Genomic DNA, 22,909 nt, shown 5'->3' on the forward strand with positions numbered 1-22,909 from the left:
CACATGTCTGTAAGCAACTGCAATTGTCAAATAGTTAAAGGTCCCCTATTATACTGTTTTTCATCAATATATTATAGGTCTCAGATATACACAAAACATGTTTCTGAAGTGTTTGGCTCCAAATACCAAACGGATCACCCATTGTAGCATGCCATAAACCCCTCTGTTTCAGCCCTGTTTCAAAAGGGCTGATTATTTCTATTTTACTTTAGATGAAAATAAGGAGCCACTCCCTACACCCCTCTGAGAGACATTTGGTTAAAAATAACACAATGGTGCTCTAGGAGGAGATTCAGGTGATAACCCTGCTGAAAAAAACAGCTTAGACCTGTTTAGCTGGTCAGGCTAAGTTGACCAGCCTGACCAGCCTGACCAGCCAGTAGATAGGTTGGCTGGTTTAGAGGAGTTTGGGACACTTTAGCTGGTGCACCAGCTAAACCAGCTAAACCAGCTAAACCAGCTAAACCAGACACCAGCAAAACCAGCCATCCTGACCAGCTAAAAAAAAACAGCATAGACCAGCATAGTATGCTGGTATGCTGGGCTGGTCGCCAGCATCCATCTATCACCAGTTTATGTTTAATAATAGTATTAAATATACCATGCTGGAAGCCTACCAGGATTCCAGGTGACCAGCACACATTGTTTTGTTAATACTGGTATGATTATTTAAACCAGAGAACATTATATATTACAAAGATTCATTGTGTCATGTATTCTGGTATCTACCAAAAATAAAGACATTGTAACAGTATTTTAATTTAATAAATAGCTAGTTAATATAATAAAATAAACAGTAACAATACAATAATTATACAAATAACAGCCAACCTGCAAATCAACCTACACATCAAAATAAATATATTATCTAAAACAGGTGCATTTGGCTGTACACGGTGCAGCTGTATTATCTGGGAAATAGAAGAATCGGATCAGGATTCGGTATTGGCAGATAATCAATATCAAATGAATCGGATCATTATTGGCATCAGCACTTGATCACCTTTGTCGACTTGCAGCCTAAATACAAAGATAATTCCACTCCTCTCCTACCACTCTTACCTCTAATAAGCCTCAGTAGAACTAGTGTCCGAGTCATCGAGTCATAGGGTCCAGAACGGACTGAAGACATGTGGAACAGAGTCCAAGACAGGCATGGTTCCATGTACAGGAAACTGGAACTTTGAACAGGTGTTTTCATCTTTTCTGCTTGAAGATTCACAAGTTCTTGATCAGGTGTTTGATGTTGGCTGGCATGGTCCTTTCTGCAGTGATGATGAATAACGAAAACAAAGAAAACATTTTTAATAATAGTAATGATGGTAACAACAATAATATTAGTTTAACTGTTTATATAGCACTTACACAATTGCAAAGTGATTCTCGCAACAAAAATAAAGGAACAAAACAATATGAACAATACAAAAACAAATTACTATAGGAATGTTAAGAAACAAAGAAATCATAAACATTCCAAGAGGCCGACTACAAAAGATAGACTCAATGGCTCTTGATGACATTAATGAGCAGTCCCAATAGATGCTGCTGTATAAAAAGAAATAGAATAGGTCCAGATTTCTTCAATTTTGTGTTGGATGATTTGTTTTATTGATTGCTGATGGATGTTAAGATGTGTTTTACAATTATAACAAAAAGATTATTGTAATTGGAATAAAAAAGATTGCAAATCATAGTTTTAATAAGCCCAGCATGATATCCATGCTGGGCTATGCTGGTTTAGCTGGTAAACCAACTAAACCAGCCTAACACCAGCTAAAACCAGCTAAAACCAGCAACCATCTTAAAGGTGGGGTAGGTAAATTTGAGAAAACAGCTCGAGATACAGTTTTTGTTATATTCCATGGAATGCTCTTAACATCCCGATAGCAATGAATATCTTAAGTGCTTTGACAAAAAATCCATGAAAAAATTTCATCTTTGGAAGCCGTAGTAGGCCTACTGTAAAAAGCACGGCCCGGCTAAAATAACTGGATGGCCTACCTGCCTGTCAACCTTCCATCTGTGCACAAACTTATCTCGTGCCCTCATTGGTGATGTGCGCGTTCGTGTGTGTTGGAGGAGGGGCTCTTTAAGGAAGGCTGTGTATTTTCAAAATCTTGCGCACTCGGGCTGGTTTCTCCAAAATTACCGACCCCACCTTTAAACTGGTGTATGCTGTTTTTTTCAGCAGGGAAGGTGGTTACCTTGGTTGCTGATTGGCTAATGGTTACACAAGCCAAAACATCGTTATGACATCATAAAGTGGCCAAAATCTGATCAGCTAATTTTCAGACAGGTTTTTATATAAATGGATCAAGAAGACAAAAAGTGAACAAATCTTTTTTCCTGAAACTTTCATAATCTCTTTACAGAGAGGGCGACACATGTTTAAGTATAAAATACATGAAAAAGTGGATTTTGCATAAAAGGTGACCTTTAATGTAGTGTAGAGAACATAGGCCCATACAAAAAGCCTATTAAGGTGACTCAAATGTATTCTGGAAACACTAATGAAAAGAATGTGTTCAATTGAACCTCCTCTAGTCATATGTGACTGTATTATTAGTCTCCTTGGAGTCATGGCTTTAAAATGCGCTGTAAACCCACAGACCTTCATGACTGGCACTAGGACCCGGAGGAGCTCTGGATGATGACCCGACGGCTCCGACTGAAGCTACAAACTGTAGCGGGCAGAGTGACTCATTGAGCCGGGCAGAGGCTGGAGCTCCGCTGTGTCTACGGAGAACACGCCTCGCATGTTACAACCATAACTTTTCAATGAATCAACCCAGGGATTATCACCGGAAATAGGCACCCCGACCCGATTTTAAAACATTAAACGACATGGACTCCAAGCGCAAAAGTGGTGAGTAACAGTCTCCCTCTCTTTATAGCATATCTTCGTTTATCGGCGACAAAGAACTACAGTAATAACTTTAAGAAGCCTCCATAAATGGGAAGGCATACACGCACACTTTTGTGGAGATTAATGGTCACAAGCGTGCGAGGCATAAAATATAGGATTACTACCAAGCCTGTGTTTCCATAGGCTTCTACTTGCCACTTAAAATCACAGTACAACATATTAACATGAACAGTAAAACGTAATGTTTTCATAGAACAACTCTGAGGGAAGTTCCTTCAGTCAGTTAGCCTGAATCGCCATCCTCTCGTGTTTTCTTTTTTTAGTTTTTTAAGAACCTTAATTGTAAACCTTTATTAAATGGCGATGCTGTAGAGAGACAATAAATATATATTGTCACTTAAACAATACATATGAACGTTGACAGTCAAACAACGTTGCAACCTTTTTATTATAATTATTTTTTTCATATATTAGTTATCAAAGTACTAATATAAAGTGAAGTGGGCTACCATCAGTCAGTTAAACTGAATCACCCTCCTCTTGTGTTTATTTTGTTTATTTAGTTATTGAGAAAATGAATTGTATACCTAGTAATGCTGGAGAGAGATAGAGGAATATTGTCTCTTGAAAAAAAAATATTAACATTCACAGTCACACAACGTTGCAACCTTTTTATTTTATTTTTGTATTATTAAGAACATGTATTGTATAGCTTTTTTTGATAGTGAAATTTAAGAGACACAGGAAATAAGAGAGTAGGGGGATGACCATATATTCTGTATAATAATGACGTCAACCATGCTCCCGGTTGCTTGTACCGGGAGAGTGATACACGCCGGGTGGTGCGCTGTGTGAGGATGGTGGAGGTTTCCTCTCTCAGGTGAGAGTGTGATGCAATCTGATACCAACAGAGAAGTGCCCCGCTGGAAGCCGCGCCGCTGGAAGTGAAGCAGCTGAATGGCTGCTCTGTTTAAACTCCTCCAGGCGACAGAGCTGCCAACAGGAAGCTGCTTCATGTCACCAGGTGATGGAGCTGGGTCTGAGCTGACAAGGGTTATCTAGGAGAACAATGACCATCATAAAAACACTTTTTCATGCTTCAGTAAAACAGGTAATAGGCCAATTATTTAGTCATATTATTAATTCACCCAGAAATCATTTAAGTTCCCTTTTTAATATAAGTATTGAGGTAAAGGAAAGTTCATGTTTATTTCAGATACAAAATTCAATCAAAGCCTCCAAACGATTTTAATTAAAGAAGGGAAGGGCTCTTCATGTTTGTGATTATCATGTGATGGTGATGATGATAATGCAGATCATGTTATCTATGAAAGAAAGAAATATGGACTTTTATTAATCCCTCGTGGGGAAATTGTTTCTCTGTATTTGACCCATCCTAGTGTTAGGAGCAGTGTGCTGCCATTTTGAACGGCGCCCGGGGACGGAGCAGTGTTGGGAACGGTGCCTTGCTCAGGGACACCTCGGTAGCACTTGATGGGTGCAACATTTCAGCATTATTCTCGTCACATCAGAGTCATAAGATACATGTGTTGCTAATAACCTCATAATGGCTGTTTTACTTAAGTTTCTCAATAATTCTTGACAGTGTGAGCGGACCCTGACACCATCATTAATCAGACATTGTTAAATACAGAATGTACCTTAGACCTGTTTTTTTTCGTACTTTGGAAATACATTGATAATGGAGTTCAGAGCCAGTATAGCAACTGCTACAGCAAATAGGATAAATGATCAGAAGTTGTAAAAAGTTCTGTGTTTAACGACTGTCACAAGCCTTGACCTCGATAATGGTTCCCTTACGTTTCCTTTTCCCTTTTCCTCCCCCTCCTCCCCCAGTCATCCTCACTCACCCCCTTCCCTCTTTCCACTATCTTTCAGAGTCAGAAAGTCCAGCGCTCTTCCTTGATTCAATTCAGGAAAGTGACTTCTTAACTCTGTAAATCCAGAGTGAGCTGTAGTGCAAATCTTCTGCAGTTTGACTTTCTGTGACTGAGATATCAGAGGCAGCAGGTCTATACATGTTGGTGTAGGTGGAAAATAGGCCGATGTGGTGATAACACTACAAACAGGAAGAACACTGGATCATTGTCCAGCTGACGGTCATGTTATCATCACCACCACCTCTCACCTGGGAAACAATGTCAAAAATGGGTTTCTTTTTGTTTATTTCCAGCTAACCTTTTGGCCAGAAAGCAAACACTTCACAAAGTGTTTCTCATTTTGACCTTTTGCTTTCTCACATTAAGTTAGATGACACAATTGATACCACTATGAAAGCAAAGCATGACACTACTGCCACAGGCTAGTTAACTTAGCACAACATAAGCCATGCTGATTCCCAGTATTTCTCCACATGTTAATTCACGAGTTTTAGAGCTACTGGTTGACCTATTTCTTTATCTTCTTGCACAGAGCCACCCTTGCCTCTTTTTAATCTATTTGCTTCATCATACTCACTGCAAAAAAACATGTTTACCAAAATATCTCAATTTAGCTTGAGACCTTCGATGGTTTTTTGCCAGATTTCTCTGTGGTGTGAGGTTTATTAAGAGCGTTGTTTACACCCCTTATCTGCTCAGATCAATCGTAGCTGCACCCGTTTTTCAAATCACAAAAATCAATTCAATATTCACAACCATGTATTCTATTATGTGTGGGGCATCCAGGGAAATTAGAAAACAATATTGAATTAGTATAGATCTTTATGTTTGGGTTCTCTTTTTCAACATCTGTTCCGATTTGAAAAATATTTTCGTGTGGTCCAGCCTTAACCAAGACATGTGGCTTCCCCCTGGTCAGTGTAGTGGCTGAATGGCTCCATACCTGGTAAAGCCACAGCACAACAGTCTGGGTTTTAAATTAGACTCATGCTGTGCCACAGTGTCTGCTCCTCTGTTTCCTGTGTCTCCTCACCCTTTACTATCTGATGGAACAGATAAGATACTGAAAGAATGTGAAAAAAAGAGAAGTCGACGTCTCTTTTCCCCCCAGCTGTTTCTTTTTAACGATCTTGTCAGTATGGAGGGGACTTCTTAAAGTGTAAGAATGAATGCTCACCCCGGGCGAGCACTGACAACATCTTCTGTTGTCACGAAAATACGTCTTACAGGATGCTGAACGTCTGAAGTAGACTTTTGTCTGAGAGGGAGCTGCTGGGGTTGCCAAGACTTGAACTCTGACCTCTGTCTGAAGAAGATGGGTGTCTGGAGAAGGGATGGAGGGAGGCAGACGAGGGACGAAGTTGAAAGGGGAGGATAGGAAATGGGGGAGTGAAGAAAGGAGTGGAAGAGAGAATGTGGGATCTGGGGGGACCTCAACCTCTGGGAGTGTGGGGGAGGCGGAAGAAGGCGCCTGCTGTTGTGAAAAACAGCAGCTTTATATACTTTAGAGGCTTGAAATTCTTTAAAAAGGCATGAAAATGTATGTTTGTGTCACATAAGTAAAACCTAAATGTTCCTGTTTCAGATAATCCATGAATAATCCATGATTCATGTTGCCTCAGGCAGAAAGATTCACGAAGACAACATTTCATATCAGTTCGATCAGATATTTCTAACTTATTCTGAAGGGAATGGAAAAAAAAAGGAGGGATGGGAGCGGCAGGGAGGAGGTTAGCCTTGGATCGGTGTAATGTCTGGGAGTCAAAGACCCAGGTTAGGAGGATAAACGTATATTCTCTCTGTCACCCTGCGGCACGTTAGCATTATGTGGTGAGATAATCAGCAGCAGCAGTCAGTAATAGTAGTTGTTTTGTTTTTTCGGCTGCATCCAAAGGCACTAAATCAGTTCAAATGAGAGTCGCATGGCTCAGGTCTCATGACTGACCTTCCTCCGGAGGGTGTTTGCAGACGCACACAAAAATGTGGGTCAAACACACAAACCCATTTTCCAAGGTACTCTTGTGACTGTATGTGTGCTCTGTCCATGACTATATATCTGTGTAAGAGACAAGTTAAAAGTGTGTGTGTGTGTGTGTGTGTGCACTCCCTGTAAGTTAAGTGAATGTCCAGTAGCGAATTTGAAGAGGATATCTGTGCTGCGTGTGTGTGTGTGTGTGTGTGTGTGTGTGTGTGTGTTTGAGCGCGTGTGTGTGTGGAATGGTGGGGTTACAAAGATCCCTCTGTGGGTGAGAGCGACCACAAGCCTCCAGAACAGCTGATTCTCAGCCTCTGAATCCTCCGGTCCCCCAAGAGGGAGAAGGAGGGAGAAAGAGGGAGGGAGAGAGAATTGAATGCACTGCCTTGATTGTAAAGTTAGACATCAGGAAACAGAAAACAGACCAAAGGCATGGGCCCACTGCTGGCTTTGTTTACTCTCAGATTGATTACATCGAATCTGGTGTTTTTCCAGCCTGTTGTGCAACATTTCCCAGATAAGGAAGGTACAATAGATCAATAGAGAAATGTCTTCTTCAACTGCTTATTCAATAGATAACAAAACAAACTGAGGGTGGTGACAAAAAAGCAAAAGGGGAACCGAGATGGAGTTTTAAAAACAGCAGAGGACGTCGTCGGGACAGAATGAGAAACAGCGGGATGGAGAGAAATGGAAAAGGAAGGGGAGGGGGGAGAGAGAGAGAGAGGAGGGGAGACATGCAGTGGGATGGAGGAGAGAGTCAAGATCAGGAAGGAGTGGAAAGACACTTCTGTCCACAAGCTAAGACAGGAAACCACAGCTGCTGGTCGAGAAATACTACACACACACACACACACACACACCCACACACACACACACACACACACACCCACACACACACTCACACACAGCTGCTAGAGATTTATCCTTTAACCCCGACTGCCCATGTATCGAGGCGATGCAGCTGTGTTGCACCACGCACCTCTTGGACTGTTTGTGTTAGTTCCTGTTTTGTTTTTTGTTGGACTTTCTGTCAGTGTATTGTTTGCTTTGGTCTGGCGGAGCATTGTGGTCGTCTAATTTTGGCTCCTGTGGAGACAATAGAGTATTGTCGGGGGGGCGGAAGCTGTGAGGGCTTTTGTCTCACTCTCTCTCTCCTCAATGCGGTTAAAGAATGAGAGTTCGGATCTTATTTTTAACTTAACCATGCAACACTTTTCTTTTTCAATGGATTGCACATTTATCAGGGTTAGGGTTAGTCTGATTCTTCCAAAAGTGAGGAAGTCAGGCATTTTAGAAAACAATCAAAAATGATCTCATATATCACTTCATATAGTGCTTTCAGAGTTTATTCAGACTGTCAGAAGAATAAAAGTCCAAAAGACTTAAAAAAGGATGTACATTACTTTTTTTTATTGGACATATGGAAAACAGTTTTCAATGGTACCTCCCATGCTGAGGTTCCAGCGTCCCTGAAAGCCCTGTTAGCCTTATTTGTTCTTTCAGTGAAACAGCATTGTATATTTTTACAATTGTAATGCCAAAAATGAAAAATATTTAATGTTTCCCTAAAATATTTTTCCTTGGCAGCATGGAAGAAGCCACTTAAAGAGCATGTCGGCCGTGGTGGGACAGTAAAACGTTCCACCGAAACCCAAAGTGAAATGAAATAATTCTAGGGTTAGCAGCTCTAAACGTCAGAAGGATCCACTCTATCTGTTCACTAGCCATTCAAATGCTCTATCATATGAAAGTAGCCCATGTCCAATATGAAGTTAAAGGTCAGTTCATTACCGTGGTGAAGCACTAGAGCTGTGTGCATGTCCATAGTGTCACACGTCTGTGTGTTAGCCTCAGTACTACGGGTTTTCCCCCTTTTTTTTAATCTCTAGTTGAACTACAGATTTTCCTCTTTACTTTGGCTCCGTTTCCTTAAGGGAAGGAAGCTTTCAGCCCCCTCCTCCTCACCTCCTTTTTCTCTCTGGCTCTCCTCTCTTAGCAGGCAGGATGTGTAACTAAGAGTGTACCAGGTCTTTTAGAACAATGTCCAGGTTAAATCCCACACAGTGACACACAGGATGTCAGCGTTGAACATAAATCGATTATTTGTCAGAGAAAAGTTTGAAATGTCCTAAATGTACGATTCAATCTATGGTGGTGCAGGGACAAGGGAGCAGACTTACTAGTACAGGGAAAGACTGAGGAAGACAAAATGAATAGGGCGATGTTTTAGGATGTCAACTGTATCCTCAGCTGTTGGGACAGGCGGTGAGCCGAGCCCCAGCTCACACTTGCCTGTTTGGCCTCGCATGCGTGTGTAAAAGTGACATTTGACGCACTTGCTGTCATAGCTTAAGAATTGTAGCCATGTTAAGAGTGTGCAGCGGGCTTTATATGGTGGTGCTCGACTCATTACATTATTACATTACATGTCACTTGTTAGACACTTTTATCCAAAGCGGCTTACATACTCAATACTGTGGACAATCCCCACAGGACCAAGTGTCTTGCCCACGGACACAACGACATGATGACTGCAGTGGGGTTTGAACCTGTGCTCCCCTGATCCGAACACCAACGCACAACCCACTGCGACACACGCCCCCTCTGCTAACATAATATAATGGTGTTCTTTTGTGTGTTTTAGTGGTGATGGAGCGACTAGTGAGCGAGCTGGGCTCTCTGTTGAAGATGCTGGACCACGAGACGGTCAGTCCTGCCACTGCTGAGAAAATGGCCTCCGTACGTAACATCATGGAATCCATGCCGCTACCAGGTACAAAATAAGTCGCTGATACACGGGAAAAGGTTTATGTGACATCTCTGATCTTAATTTCTTAACATAGGCGGTTTTAGGATATCACCTTCTGAACAAAGATACAACACATCCTGTTCTAAGCACAAGAAAAAACGATTTGATTTGAGTGAGGAACTCTATTCAGTTCTCCCTGGTTATTTCAAAACAAGTATATAAGCTTCTGAATACACAATTTCAATCAATTTGAAATGCAACATATGTTTTTTATGAAGTACACCACATTCAAGCCTGTTCAATATAATCAAAGTACTTTAAAACTCTTTATTAAGAGAACATTGCTAATACTGTTTATGAGGCTATTGGTGGAGTGTGTTTGGGAAAACGTTAAAGATACGTCAAAGACAAAGTATATCTCTTATTACTTGATACAGTGTGTTTGGGTAGGCTCAAACACGAGTATTGGTGTTTATCTGTTTATTATCATATGTATTCCTCCAGTATTCCTTGTGATGCGATCCTATCACACTCACAAACATTGCTAAAGCCGTCCTTAATATAGCCTAAATCCGCCCGGTTGTCCCCTTGTAAGTGACAATCCACTTTAAACTTTATTCATTGGCTCCCAAGTAAACATTTGGCATGACAAACAGCAACTCTCACATGTGTGTTTATATGCTTAATTGTATTTTACACAAAGCATGAAATAACTGTTTTTCCTAAATATTTGTTTAATTGTTGTTTCCATGGACCTGAATTGAATCTTCTCACATCAGTAAGTTAGGAGCAGAACTTACTTTCAAGCTGCTGTAGGTTTGACACTTCAAAGCTACATAATGTCATTTTAGATGTTATTTATCTGATGCTTTCTCTTTTACCCTGCCTCACATGAACTCAGACTGACTCTACAGCCAAAGCATTTCTCAGCTTAGCACTTTGTTCAAGGACACTCACTACAACAGGGTTTATGATGACAGGGGCGGAGCATTTCCTATCTTACTCATCTTTTTGCAACGGGACAGCCCTCCTGCATGCGCCAGCAATACTGCGAATTAGGGGTGGGCGATATGACGATATATATCATCGTGACGATATTAGGTCTCCACGATATGCTTTTTCAGAGATATCGTATCTATCGTGATAAAAAAAATAATAATAATTGAAAAAAAAACTATAAAAAAAATAAACTCATGTGAAAGACATGCTCTAAAGCTGTCTAGTCAGGATTCAGATAGTATTGCACTTTATTTATTGTCTTGTTTGATTCTGTTGGCTTATATTTTATTTTATCAATAAGGTATTTATATAGTTTTTCCCTTCAGTTATGCTAAAGTCTTTTATTGCACGTCAAGTCTAAAGTTTACATTTGAATTGTTTGGCACTGACTTTTCCTCATTGATGTTTTATGTTTTACTTAGTTATGTTTTACCCTCCGTTTCATGTTTATTGATGTTCACTGCTAGTGCTATCTCAGAAAGTTCATTTTTATACTGAGAAACTGTGCCTTGAAGCCATACAGTATCAAAATGTTGAATTGTTCATTCAGGGATTCATTTCAGAAATAAAAAATGCTATTTTGGTCTGTTACTCCTTTTTGTTTTAGTTTCTGTTACCTTGTAGGTGGTTAAGTAACTTGAAAAACAACCATAATAACCGACATGAAAAAATATCGTGATATATATCGTCTATCGTGATACTGCTTGAAAAATATCGTGATAATATATTTTTCAATATCGCCCACCCCTACTGCAAATCCACAACAACACTGCATAAGACACAGAACAGTAATTGTATTGCATTTAGAAAAACATGCACACGGACCTAGAATCTTCCTGCGGTGTTTACAGTAGATCCTTGTTTATCTAGGAGACGTACAGTAGGATGTCCGAGAGGATGAAAGGATTAAGGTAAGAGGATAAAGAGAGGATAATGAGAGGAGGTCAGGGTGAGGAGATATGCAAAACATCCTGGTAGGTACTGCACAAGTCCTCACAGTTACTCTTAAGGTGTTTACACATGTTAGCATATTCCACTTAAATTCAGCTTTTTACAACTTTGGGGGATTCATTTCTTACGCTGATTCAATAACACTTCCAGGAAATCAGCGTGTTATTGCAAACTTTTCCACAAATATTCTTCAGTTATCTAGCAAAATACTTACAAGCTCCAACCTGCCTCTCTGAATTAATGTGTAAACATGCAGATGTCTCAGTAGTTATCCTCGTTCCCTTTTTCCTCTGTCTCTGTACACTGTGCTAATCCTGCCTCTCATGACCCGAGCGGCCATCACAATCCTCACCCTAACTTTGATCCGATTTCTAACCACTCATTTATTTTTCCCACAGTTAACGGATCAGACGTCTACATGAACAGCTGTCTCTATGGCAACGGCACCAGCTTTGTGGAGTCTCTGTTTGATGGTTTTGGTGAGAAGAAATGTGACTTGTGTAAAAATGTCCACACAATTTTTTTTAAATTATCAAAGTGTATAATATTTGAACATGTATTATGACTCTATATTCTATCCACTATATTCCTAAATGTATTGACTTAATTTAATTTGTATTGCTATTTAACTGTATTTGATTTGATTACGGTGTAAAAGATTTTGTGTTTTTATATTAGATTTCTTGTTTTTTATATTTTACGTATGCACCATGACATCAAGTCAAATTCCTAGTATGTGCGAACCTACCTGGCGAATAAACCTGATTCTGATTCTGATATGTGTTTCTAATTACAGACTGTGATTTGCACATGCTCAGTGCCTCTCCAGTGGAGCAGAAAGAGCCCAAAGAGCAGAAAGAAGAAGAGGAGAAGCCTCTGATCGACCCTGAAAAATCTGTAAGTCATTCACAGTCAAGTCGGGCAATATCATTTTATTATATCAATCAGTCAAGCCAAGGCTTCTGTCAAATCGGTTTTTTTCTAGCTCTACAAGGTTCCTAACTGAGTAAAAATGACCTTGAAGTATTAAAAGCTGGTGGAGTTCTCTATATGCTTAGGAAAGGTGCTTCAATGTTCCCTTTCTTAGCGCCTTAAGCATAGGGAACACTCCATCCTTTATGGTAAATGGACTGTATTTATGTAGCGCTTTATCCAGTCTGTACGACCCCTCAAAATGCTTTACATTCACTGGTCATCATTCACCCATTCACGCCTCCTTCATACAGATATTGCTCAGGGAAGCTAGCATTCATACAACACACTCACACTGTTAGCCATGCGGAGCAATTCAGGATTAAGTATCTTGCTCAAGGATACATCAACAATTAAAGCGACTCATCAAACCTATGTTTCATAATTATGTAGCCTATAAACAACCTCACACTCTGTTAACACAATGGTTGTTTTTTCTTTGTACGTTTTCCTTCACTTCATCATTGACCTTATTACGTTTTACATACATTTGAAGGAAAAGAGGTCAGGAAATAACATTTTACTATTTCACCGCAGCCCATTTGTCTCTGTTACTTTAACTTTGGTTATCTTTCACCTCAGACACCGACTGACACGCCTCCTCCAGTGCCAATCACACCCCTTCCTGATGACTACTATGAAGAGGCAGTCCCTCTAAATCCTGGAACCACGCCTCAGTACATTACCAACAGCGTAACCAGTTCAGTAAACCATCTCCTGACACAGATCTGCTCACTCATGATTAAATATAACCAACAGAATTATTAAAAGGTTCCTTTTATCTAACCTCGCAATTTCTACTGTTCTCCTGCAGCCTCTATGCACTCTGTGGAGGATGCCTACTATGAAGATGCAGACAATAACTACCCCATCACCAGGATTAACGGACCGCCCAAAAACTCCTGTATGTTTTTTCTCTCTTGCACTTCCAATTCCAATTCACAAATGAAAATGTCAGCATGTTTTGATAATCTAGTATGTAGAGTACATTAAACAGAACCAGACATTGTTCTAAACATGAATCTTTTATGTTATTTTTTTTTATGCTCAGACAATGACTCCGATGCTCTGAGCAGCTCCTACGAGTCTTACGAAGAAGACGAAGACGAGGCCAAAGGGCGGGAACAAGCTCAGAGATGGACGGCTGAGGAGAGCACAGAAGGACCCGTCAGAGACTGCCGCATCTGTGCCTTCCTACTGCGGAAGAAACGCTTCGGCCAGTGGACCAAACAGTTGATCGTTGTGCGAGACAATAAACTGCAGGTTAATAGAGATTTTTATGGCTGTTTAATTCAAACTAAAGGATGTAATGTATATCAGGTGTTAATCAGTGTGTATTGAGAGTAGACATCATGACAAATAACCTGTACATTGTTCTATCCTATCGTTGATCTTCTTCATATATATATATATATCCTTTATTCAACCAGAGTAAAATCTCTTTTCCAAGAGTGACCTGGCCAAGAAGGGCAGCATGAACAAAGTTACAACAGATCAAATACAGGCAGACAAATACAGCTGTAAAACACAAATAAATTGCCACATTAGCCCGTCAATATGCAAAATAAAAGAAACAAACAAACATAACATTATATTTATATATTAAGTATTTATAATATAATGGCAGGTGACCAAACTGGAGAGATATTAGCACTACCCCAGGCATCCATAGATGTATTTTGAAAGAGTGTTAACAATAGGAATACAAAACCATATTATGCATAGTTAGAAAGACTCGCATTACATATCATTTAGCTGAGGCTTTTATCCAAAGCAACTTACAGTAAGTGCAAAAGAGGAAAGGAAATGCTTTTGTTTTCTGGTGGGAATTGTAACATTAAAAAAAAATTACTAAATCATTTTCAAACGTTCCATTTCCGTATCAAAGTCAAATAGCATTTTTGGTGACTTGTGTTGTCTCACTATTTGTAATTGAACTATTCACATCTTAAACTGCACTCTAACTTTTATTCATGTATTTCGTCTTTTAATGTTTTATTATCTTTGCTTTTTAATGACTGTTTTTAAATGCCATTGTCTGAATGTCTTTCATTTTTCGTAAAGCACTTTGAATTGCCTTCTGTTGAAAGGTGCTATGTAAATAAACTTGCCTTGCCTTTGTCTCTTTGACAGTGTTTTAAGAGCATCAAAGAGAGCACCCCCCACACAGAGCTCCCGCTGAATCTGTGCAACGTCATCTACGTCCCGAAAGAAGGCCGGAAGAAGAGACACGAGCTGCGCTTCTCGCTGCCCGGAGGCGAAGCTCTAGTCCTGGCTGTTCAGAGTAAAGAGCAGGCCCAGAGGTGGCTCAAGGTGCTTTACATCACAGGGCTGTGACACGGGGGGGGGGGGGTGGCGGGTGGCTGAGGGGGGAACAAGAGGTTTTTAATGTGAGGATTTTCTTTCTTTCTAAAACAAGGTGGTGCAAGATGTGGGGAGCCAATGTAGCAACACTGAAGCACTGGATGGATCCACTTCTCCTATTATACAAAGGAAGTTGGAGATCGACAAGGTGTGTGTGTCTTTGTTTCTCTTCAGTATTTCCTTTCTGTTTTCCTGTGTCTGTCACAAGATAAACCAGACACAAAATGTCTTCCCCAGATGTGTCTGCCTAACAGTTGCCTCTCACAATGTTTGAGTTTAACTTCACTGTACTATCTTTTTCTTCATTTACTCTTTCATTCTGAATATACACTCTAGTACATTTCAATGTTGCTGAGATCACCCCTTCAGCCCACGCATGACACAACTGTTCCTTTGCCTCCCAGTTATAGTAAGTGAGGTGACATTATTGCGGTTGCTGAGCTGGCCACTTTTCAAAGAGCTTCAAACCCTCAACAAAGTTTTGGCAGGCAGCACAGAGAGAGAGAGAGAGAGAGAGCCAATGGGCTAAAGGCATGGTGACATGGCAGTTACACCCCATGTTGGCAGGATAGTTTTCCAAAGTAAATACAACTTTTTTCAATGATACTCTGTGTCCTTTTTGCTGACACTACCTGATCAGCTAAAGGACAGAAGGGTTTGTTCAAATAGGGTATATCTGTTAATAAGTAACAGTCCTGTCTTCTTCTTTAACAAGAATACATCATTATTAATGATACTTTCTCTGCAGGTGCTGCAGTGTGAGCGGCAGGCGTCAGACTCAGACAGCGGGCCAATAGCAGAACAGCAGCTCACTGCACATGGAGCAGGGCGGGACAGCATCGATTCACTCAGTAGGTTAACCTTTATAATATGCCAGCAATTATTGTAACTATCGGCTCTTTTTTTAAATGTCGCTTTAATAAAACAAGCTCAATAAAATGGAATGGGCCCCTCTGTTATGATTGGTCAACTGATTAGAGATGTCCCGCCCCTTAGCCAATCACTTACAATGTGTCGGAATGCTAGCCAATAGAAGCGCAAGTGTCAGGTAGTGAAGTCACTATGTCGCAGAAGTAAACAAAGGACTATAATCAAGGAATCATTTGAGGAAGGGGGGGAGTGTTGGAGAAAAAGTCCCTCTGGAGGAAATGGTTGTGTTTTATGATTTTCCAAAAATAACTTTAACAGTAATACATATTTAATGATTTTCCTATGACGTCTTGAGGCAGACTTGTACTGTAGGAAAAGCGCTATTAATAGAATTGGTTGCACCATATTCTAACCTATACATTAAACAAGGCCTGGATCCTTACTTTTTATTGGAGGAAGTGAAGGCCTCGCTTTCCGAAAATGTCGTTACTTTCACAGTCTTGACCTCAACTCCAAACTCAACGAAGGCACACACACACACAAACACATCCTTTTAAGATACTGATCTAAAGAACATACACTATTTTTGTTCGTACGTCCACAACATCAGGAAGCGTAAAGCAGGGGATCCGTGATGTTGGGTCAGTATACTGTATGGGTCAAACACAGTCCTGTTGTTACAACCTGTTTACTGTTCGAGCGGCTCACAACCTAAAGAGACATGAGAGAGAGGGAGAGACAGGAAGTGAGGCACGAACAGATATGACATCCTTCCTGTACTCTTCCTGTGATTGTCTCCCAGTGACATCACAGGATATGGGGCGGACACGGCGCTGCAACACCTGGTCCACGCGGTATGACCCCGCAAACACAATACATAAAATACTTGAGTGAGGACTTGTCCCTTAGTTCATTCCATTTGAGTGTTTTAATGTAAGTTTTGTGTATTATTTGTATTAGACCGTTGTATTGGCACTGCTAATGTGACGTTAACACAGACATATATAGTATGCGAGTGAGGAAACATTCTAAGATACCCCTCCATGATGCTGTATTTTTGTATGTGTCTGTCAATATTTTCTCAACCAATAAACCTAATTCCCTCCAGGATAATAAATGTATTTCTTGTTCTGATATATCAAGCGCTCCTCGCCTCTATGTCCACATTGTCAGCTCCAGCACAATCTGACCAGGGTGTGTTTGATTTCAGACAGGGGGAAGCGCGGTCCGTTCTCAGAGCTGACGGGGTCCATGAGCCGGGCGGCAGGGAAGAAAATCAATCGGATCATCACTTTCTCCAAAAAGAAACCTCCTTTACCGGGAGATCCACCCTCATTTATTGTTCACCATGACAACCCACGCTCTGGTGAGGACACAAACTGATCAAGAGGCTGTTTGGTTGATTCCATTTTTGGCTAGTTTGTGAATTGCTTATTTAAAGGACTGTTTATTATTATATAAATTGCGTAAGTATGTGTAGTTTTACGTCAGTTTGGTTTAAAACGAATGGATTCAGATAATAACAAATCTGAGACACAAAACACTTGAAAACGCTGTAAAATGATTTCATATGTCCTTACTTTTCTTTTGAAGAACTCAAATACATTTATTTGACCTTTTTATTTATTGTTAATGAGATACAATGCGCCCTCAGGAGTGGGCCAAGTTAAAATCCTGAAAAAAAGGTTTACAGGACAAACACAGAGAAGTAACAAAATACATTATATTGATAAATTCGAAAGATGAAGCCACTTAAAGATGACCCCCCCCCCCCCCCTGCTTCTCCTCTCTCTCTGCAGGCTTCCTCAGTGTGTGTCTGAGCGGCTCTTGGAAGGAGCTTTGGTGTGTTGTGCGAGGAGGGAACCTGTACCTGCAGAAAGACCCCGGGGACCAGCGGCCTGCGGTCATCGTGGTGCCGCTCAAAGGTGCAGAGGTGCTGACAGGAAGCCTCGGCCCCAAACATCCCTTCTCCTTCTGCATCCTGCAGGCGGGCATCGAACTAGCATCTATGGAGGTACTAGAATCTAGATGGATGGGTTTTCTATTCACATCATTATGGACACAGATGAGGCAGAAAGTTAACCTGAGGAAAACTGAGTATCTTTGTGTGTGTGTGTGTGTCCATCAGACCAGCTGCTCAGAGGACCTGGGCCGCTGGCTGGGTGTGTTGTTTGCAGAGACCGGCAGCACCACTCTCCCTGAGGAGCTGCACTATGACTACATCGACGTGGACACACTTACCGATATCCGGCACGCGGCTAGAAACTCCTTCTTGTGAGTCACTTCCTACAGAATACGTTTACAATGTTTGCACACATATTCCTCTTCAGTTGTCTGACTCTTATCGTGGGCTTTAAAGGTATTATACAGTTTTTCATCAATGTATTACAGGTCTCAGATATATACAAAACATGTCTCTGAAGTGTTTGGCTCGAAACACCAAACAGATCAACCATTGTAGCATCCCATAATCCCCTCTGTTTCAGCCCTGTTTCCAAAGTGCTGATTCTCTATTTCTTTAGATGAAAATAAGGAGCCACGCCCCTCTGAGAGATATTTGGTTAAAAAGAACACCATGGTGCTCTAGGAGGAGATTCAGGTTATAAGGTGGGGGGGGGGGGTTACCTTAGTTGCTGATTGGCTAATGGCTACACAAGCCAAACAAATCGTTGTGAAATCATAAAGTGACCAAAATCTGATCAGCTCATTTAGAGACAGGTTTTTATATAAAAGGATCAGGACAAAAAGAGAGAGAATCTTTTTTCCTGAAACTTTCAGAATCTCTTTTCACAGAGGGGACACATGTCTCCGTATAAAAGACATGAACAAGTGGATTTTGCACAATAGGTGAGCTTTAATGCTGAAAAACATCTGTTTGTGTTTTTTCCTCTCAGGTGGGCCACTACCACAGCCAATTCCTCCAGCAGTGCTTCCACGGACTCCAGAACATATGATGATGTCTATGAAAGTGTTGCGGTGAGGAAAGATGATGTGAAAGAATGATAAAAAGCAATATCATTAAACCTAGAGAAGCTTAATCTGCCTCCCAGCTTCAGTTTCCAATAAAACATGAGACAACTACACATAAATCTTCATGTATGGCATTTGCTGTGCAGTTATTGTTTAAAAAACACATAGAAGGTTCTCGAAATGTAATTTAAAAAAAATGTATTTGTGTTTGTCCTACAGGAGGAAGATGTTGATAGCAGGATTGTAAACGTGAGACGCCATGCCTCATTCTCCAGCAGGGACTCTGATAAAACTGAACAACAGGCCGCCGTAAAGAGGCACGCTTCCAGTGAGTCTCCTTTTCTTTAATATTATAGAATTTATTTTACATCTTCTTCTCCTAAACATGATAGTGGAGAAAAATGAATAGTTAACCAGCTTAATAACCATAACCACTCTAACATGCTGCACTGCGTTATATATCAAATGCACCCTATAGGACTCATTGCAAACTGTATAGCCTAACTGGATGGTCCACACTTAGTATGCGTAGGATGCAGCATTGGTTTTTATTAATGTATAAAGCCATTTTAGGTAAGCTTCCACTCTACATATGTGCCAGATTTGTTCCAGTTTCTTACAACCTCAGATCCAGTGCCTAGATAGATACGGTTCCAGGTTCCTGCTGTGCGGACTGAGGCTGGGAAAAGGAATCTTTTTTATTATGGTCCTTGTTCTTGGAATGACCTTCAATCACGCCTCAAACTGAGGGCACTTGTCTCAATAGCATGTTTTAAGTTGAAGTTGTCTGAGGTCCTTACCACCAGCTGCTCTTGCAGTAATAAGTAGTGCACCTTTCTTACTGTCCTAATGTGCACAATGTAGTGACTGCTTTTTCGTCTTTTGTTTTCTTAGTTATGTTCTCTGTATTTTATATGTTTGTGTTATTTGTAACGTTGCTGCCTTCTTGGCCAGGTCAGCATTGCAAATGAGATTCTATCTAAATGCTTTTTATCTGGTTAAATAAAGGTTAAAAAATAAAAAAAGTGTTGTAATGGTGCATCAGCATGCTCTGTTTACTAATATCCTGCCATGTGTTCTGTCAGATGTAAACCACTATGCGCGGTACGGGAAGACGCGTGCAGAGGAGGACGCCAGGCGCTACCTGACTCAGAAAGAAGAGCTGGAGAAGCAAAAGGAAGAGCTCAAAAATGAGCTGGTGGCCCTCCGCAGGGAGAAGAAGGAGATGAAGGAGGAGATGAAGAGTGTTACAGGTCAGAGACCAATCACACATGCGGCCTGTTAGAACTTCAGCTTGGCAACAGTACTTACTAATGAGCTTTTTTATCTGTGTGTGTGTGTGTGTGTGTGTGTGTGTGTGTGTGTGTGTGTGTGTGTGTGTGTGTGTGTGTGTGTGTGTGTGTGTGTGTGTGTGTGTGTGTGTGTGTGTGTGTGTGTGTGTGTGTGTGTGTGTGTGTGTGTGTGTGTGTGTGTGTGTGTGTGTGTGTGTGTGTGTGTGTGTGTGTGTGTGTGTGTGTGTGTGTGTGTGTGTGTGTGTGTGTGTGTGTGTGTGTGTGTGTGTGTGTGTGTGTGTGTGTGTGTGTGTGTGTGTGTGTGTGTGTGTGTGTGTGTGTGTGTGTGTGTGTGTGTGTGTGTGCGCAGGTCAAGCTGTGGAACTGCGGTTAGCCAAGCTTGAGGTGTTGTGTAAACAGAGAGAGGAAGAGAGGGTGGAGCTGGAGCTCAAACTGACGGAGGTGAAAGAAAACCTGAGGAAGTCTCTGGCCAGAGGATCGATGAGTCCGCCCACGACCCCCAAGATAACCCCAAAGGTCGGCTGTTACAGCAGTGATGCTGTCCGGTGTCAATCGTTTAGAAAACTGTAAACTGTGAAGAGAAACCCATTTCCATTCTTTAATCATTTGTATTTACCCTGTTATTTGGTGTATGCCAGATTCTTGCAATTCTGTTATTTTGTAGACATGTGTCCGATCAGTGATTTTTTTTTTATGACTAAAAGTATAGAAAGGTTGGACATTTTGGGGTGTAAGATTATTCCCATTCTTGAATAGAGCTAGATGAGAATATTGACACCACCCTTATGTCTACATGCTAAATATGAAGCTACAGCCAGCAGCAAAATTAGATTAACAGCATCTCAAAAGTCAAATCATGAATATGCTTTATGTTCTTTGTTTTATTGTTACAAATCAACAAGTTGTGTATTTACAGTGAATTCTATTATTATATAATTATATTATAGACTTTGTTTTACCTGTGGCCAGTCACCTCTTGGCCAAGAAAGTGAAATAACTCTATTTCCTAAAATCTGAATCTTTTCCATATAATGAATAAAATGTGATGTGTGTTTGTGTGAACAGGCACAGGGCAATAGGGTTGAAAAGGTTTACAATGAGAGCGTGCCGACCAACGCAGCAACTGAGCTTCGTAAACGTCCTGCGACTGTTTACGCCTCGTCCAGGGGGAACGTCATGCAGAAAGCAAAGGTAGGGTGTGAGTGAGTGTGTGTGTGTGAGTCTGTCTTCGACACCCTTGAAGAAAAAGTTTTGAATACTTTGGATAATTTTCCTGACTTTGTGCTGTGTCATGGTTTCCAGGAGTGGGAGTCAAAGAAGGGGACCTAGACTCATCACACATTAATCGACGGATGGATTAATGGAGAGAAAACCCGACTTGTGACAAGAGGATGTGTAAGAGAAGAAACGGATGGAGATAAATGGCACGGAGAAGAAGAAGAAAGAGGGGAGAGGACAGACTCTGACACAACCTTCCCTTCTCTCTTTAAAAAAAAAGAGGAATATTTGCAAGTACTGGCAGCTGTCTCAACCACTGTAAATAGGACTTTACTCATACCAGTACAGTGTTAATGTGGACCCCTATGAACATGATACATGTTTGTGTGAGTTTGCATGTGTGTTTACATTTGCACAGGGCTGCAGAAAGAGAACATGTGATTATTTCATAGAAACACATCACAAAGGGAGAGTGTAGTTCATCGACACTGTGAGTTCAGTTGCAGGCAAAACTTCCACTGATGTTATTCCTGTTTTGTAAGATACTTGTAAATGTAAAGTGAAACAAAACAAACCTAAAGAAATTATTCTAATTATTACTTTAAGTTATCTTTATTAGTAAGAGAAAAGTTGTATTTAAACCATTAGGAAAGCATATTGAGTATGACACTGTTCCTGAAACAAATGACTAAATGTTTATTACTGCAATGTGAAACTATTGGTTTTTAACCATTGTATGTGTATTTTTCACATTTGCCTTTAGCACTTTAACATGTTGTTGTGATATCATAAATGTTTTGTAAATTAGAATTATCACCAAACTTCAGAATAGTAAGCACAAATGCCTGTGTCTGATTTCATCACAGCAATATGAACAAACACACATGTTGGAGTAAATGATCACTTTATCAAGAAACTGTCTGCTGGATTTATTTTACTTTGTGTCTGTCTGGTGTCCCATATAAGTTCACTGCAAGACACCGACAACACAATCACAACTTGTGCCATCTAGTGGTGAAATATATGTATACCACTTACAATTAATATAATTTACATTTTTGTACTGACAATGAAACAATACCTCGAAACGTTCAAATCTACTTTTTCGGATATATTGTTGGGACTTCTTCACATCATCCACCATTAGTTTAGATCTTTGTGTGTTACTTTATTTCACTCCTATGCATTGTGAATGACAACACACCATAATATCAAGTGTTTCATTACAGCCATAATAGAAGTGTTTATGCTTCATATAAATATGTAATTTCCATTATTAAAGTATCGTTTATTTAATTAAACTCTAATTTAATTCTGTAGTACTGAGTAGAGTAACAGGGAAAGCCTGTGCCTTTACAAGTGGGTTCCCCCCCCCCCCCCCCCGTGTAGAAATGTTTGTTTCAAATCAGAATCTAATGATTGTTTTACAGAAACACGTTTATCTGTCCTTTTAATGAATATTGTTGACGCTTCTGATTTAATGGAATCATTTGGACCACCCAGTCAAAAATATCCCAAACAGAATGCAATGACAGAAAACCGCTGTATCTGAAGGATTATTGAAGACACTGATGTTTTCTGTTTGAAGTGATTACATTAACAGTAGTTTGGTGGGTCTGAACATGCTTCAACACTAAACGACCAAAGTGAGCAAGGAGATTTTCTATGATACAGTATCTATAGCCTACTTCGTCGGTGACACATTAGAGTCTCTGAAAATCTGCTTGGATCTACTGAAATAACACGAGAGAAAGGAGTCGGTTGCATTGCCAAATACAA

General features: G+C 40.5%; 1 protein-coding gene across 2 annotated transcripts; it reads left to right on the forward strand.

The window, feature by feature from the left end:
* Positions 1-2,627: 2,627 nt before the first annotated feature.
* Positions 2,628-22,046, forward strand: LOC307018851 (actin filament-associated protein 1-like 1). 2 transcript variants are annotated; one of them, XM_079649310.1, is made up of 19 exons: positions 2,628-2,866; positions 9,390-9,518; positions 11,843-11,923; positions 12,241-12,341; positions 12,999-13,116; positions 13,231-13,320; positions 13,468-13,679; positions 14,550-14,729; positions 14,836-14,928; positions 15,529-15,631; positions 16,861-17,016; positions 17,450-17,664; positions 17,779-17,924; positions 18,545-18,626; positions 18,840-18,948; positions 19,706-19,873; positions 20,262-20,428; positions 20,978-21,103; positions 21,215-22,046. In XM_079649310.1, exons 1-19 carry the CDS (start codon positions 2,845-2,847, stop codon positions 21,239-21,241), a joined length of 2,325 nt encoding a protein of 774 aa, XP_079505436.1. In that variant the 5' UTR covers positions 2,628-2,844; the 3' UTR covers positions 21,242-22,046. The 2 variants fall into 2 exon arrangements, with proteins under 2 accessions (XP_079505436.1, XP_079505435.1); XM_079649309.1 differs by lacking the exon at positions 2,628-2,866 and adding an exon at positions 8,854-9,010.
* The last annotated feature ends 863 nt before the right edge of the window (positions 22,047-22,909 follow it).

Source organism: Notothenia rossii (genome assembly GCF_949606895.1).
Source record: "Notothenia rossii genome assembly, chromosome: 9".
In the NCBI taxonomy this organism is placed as follows: Eukaryota; Metazoa; Chordata; class Actinopteri; order Perciformes; family Nototheniidae; genus Notothenia; species Notothenia rossii.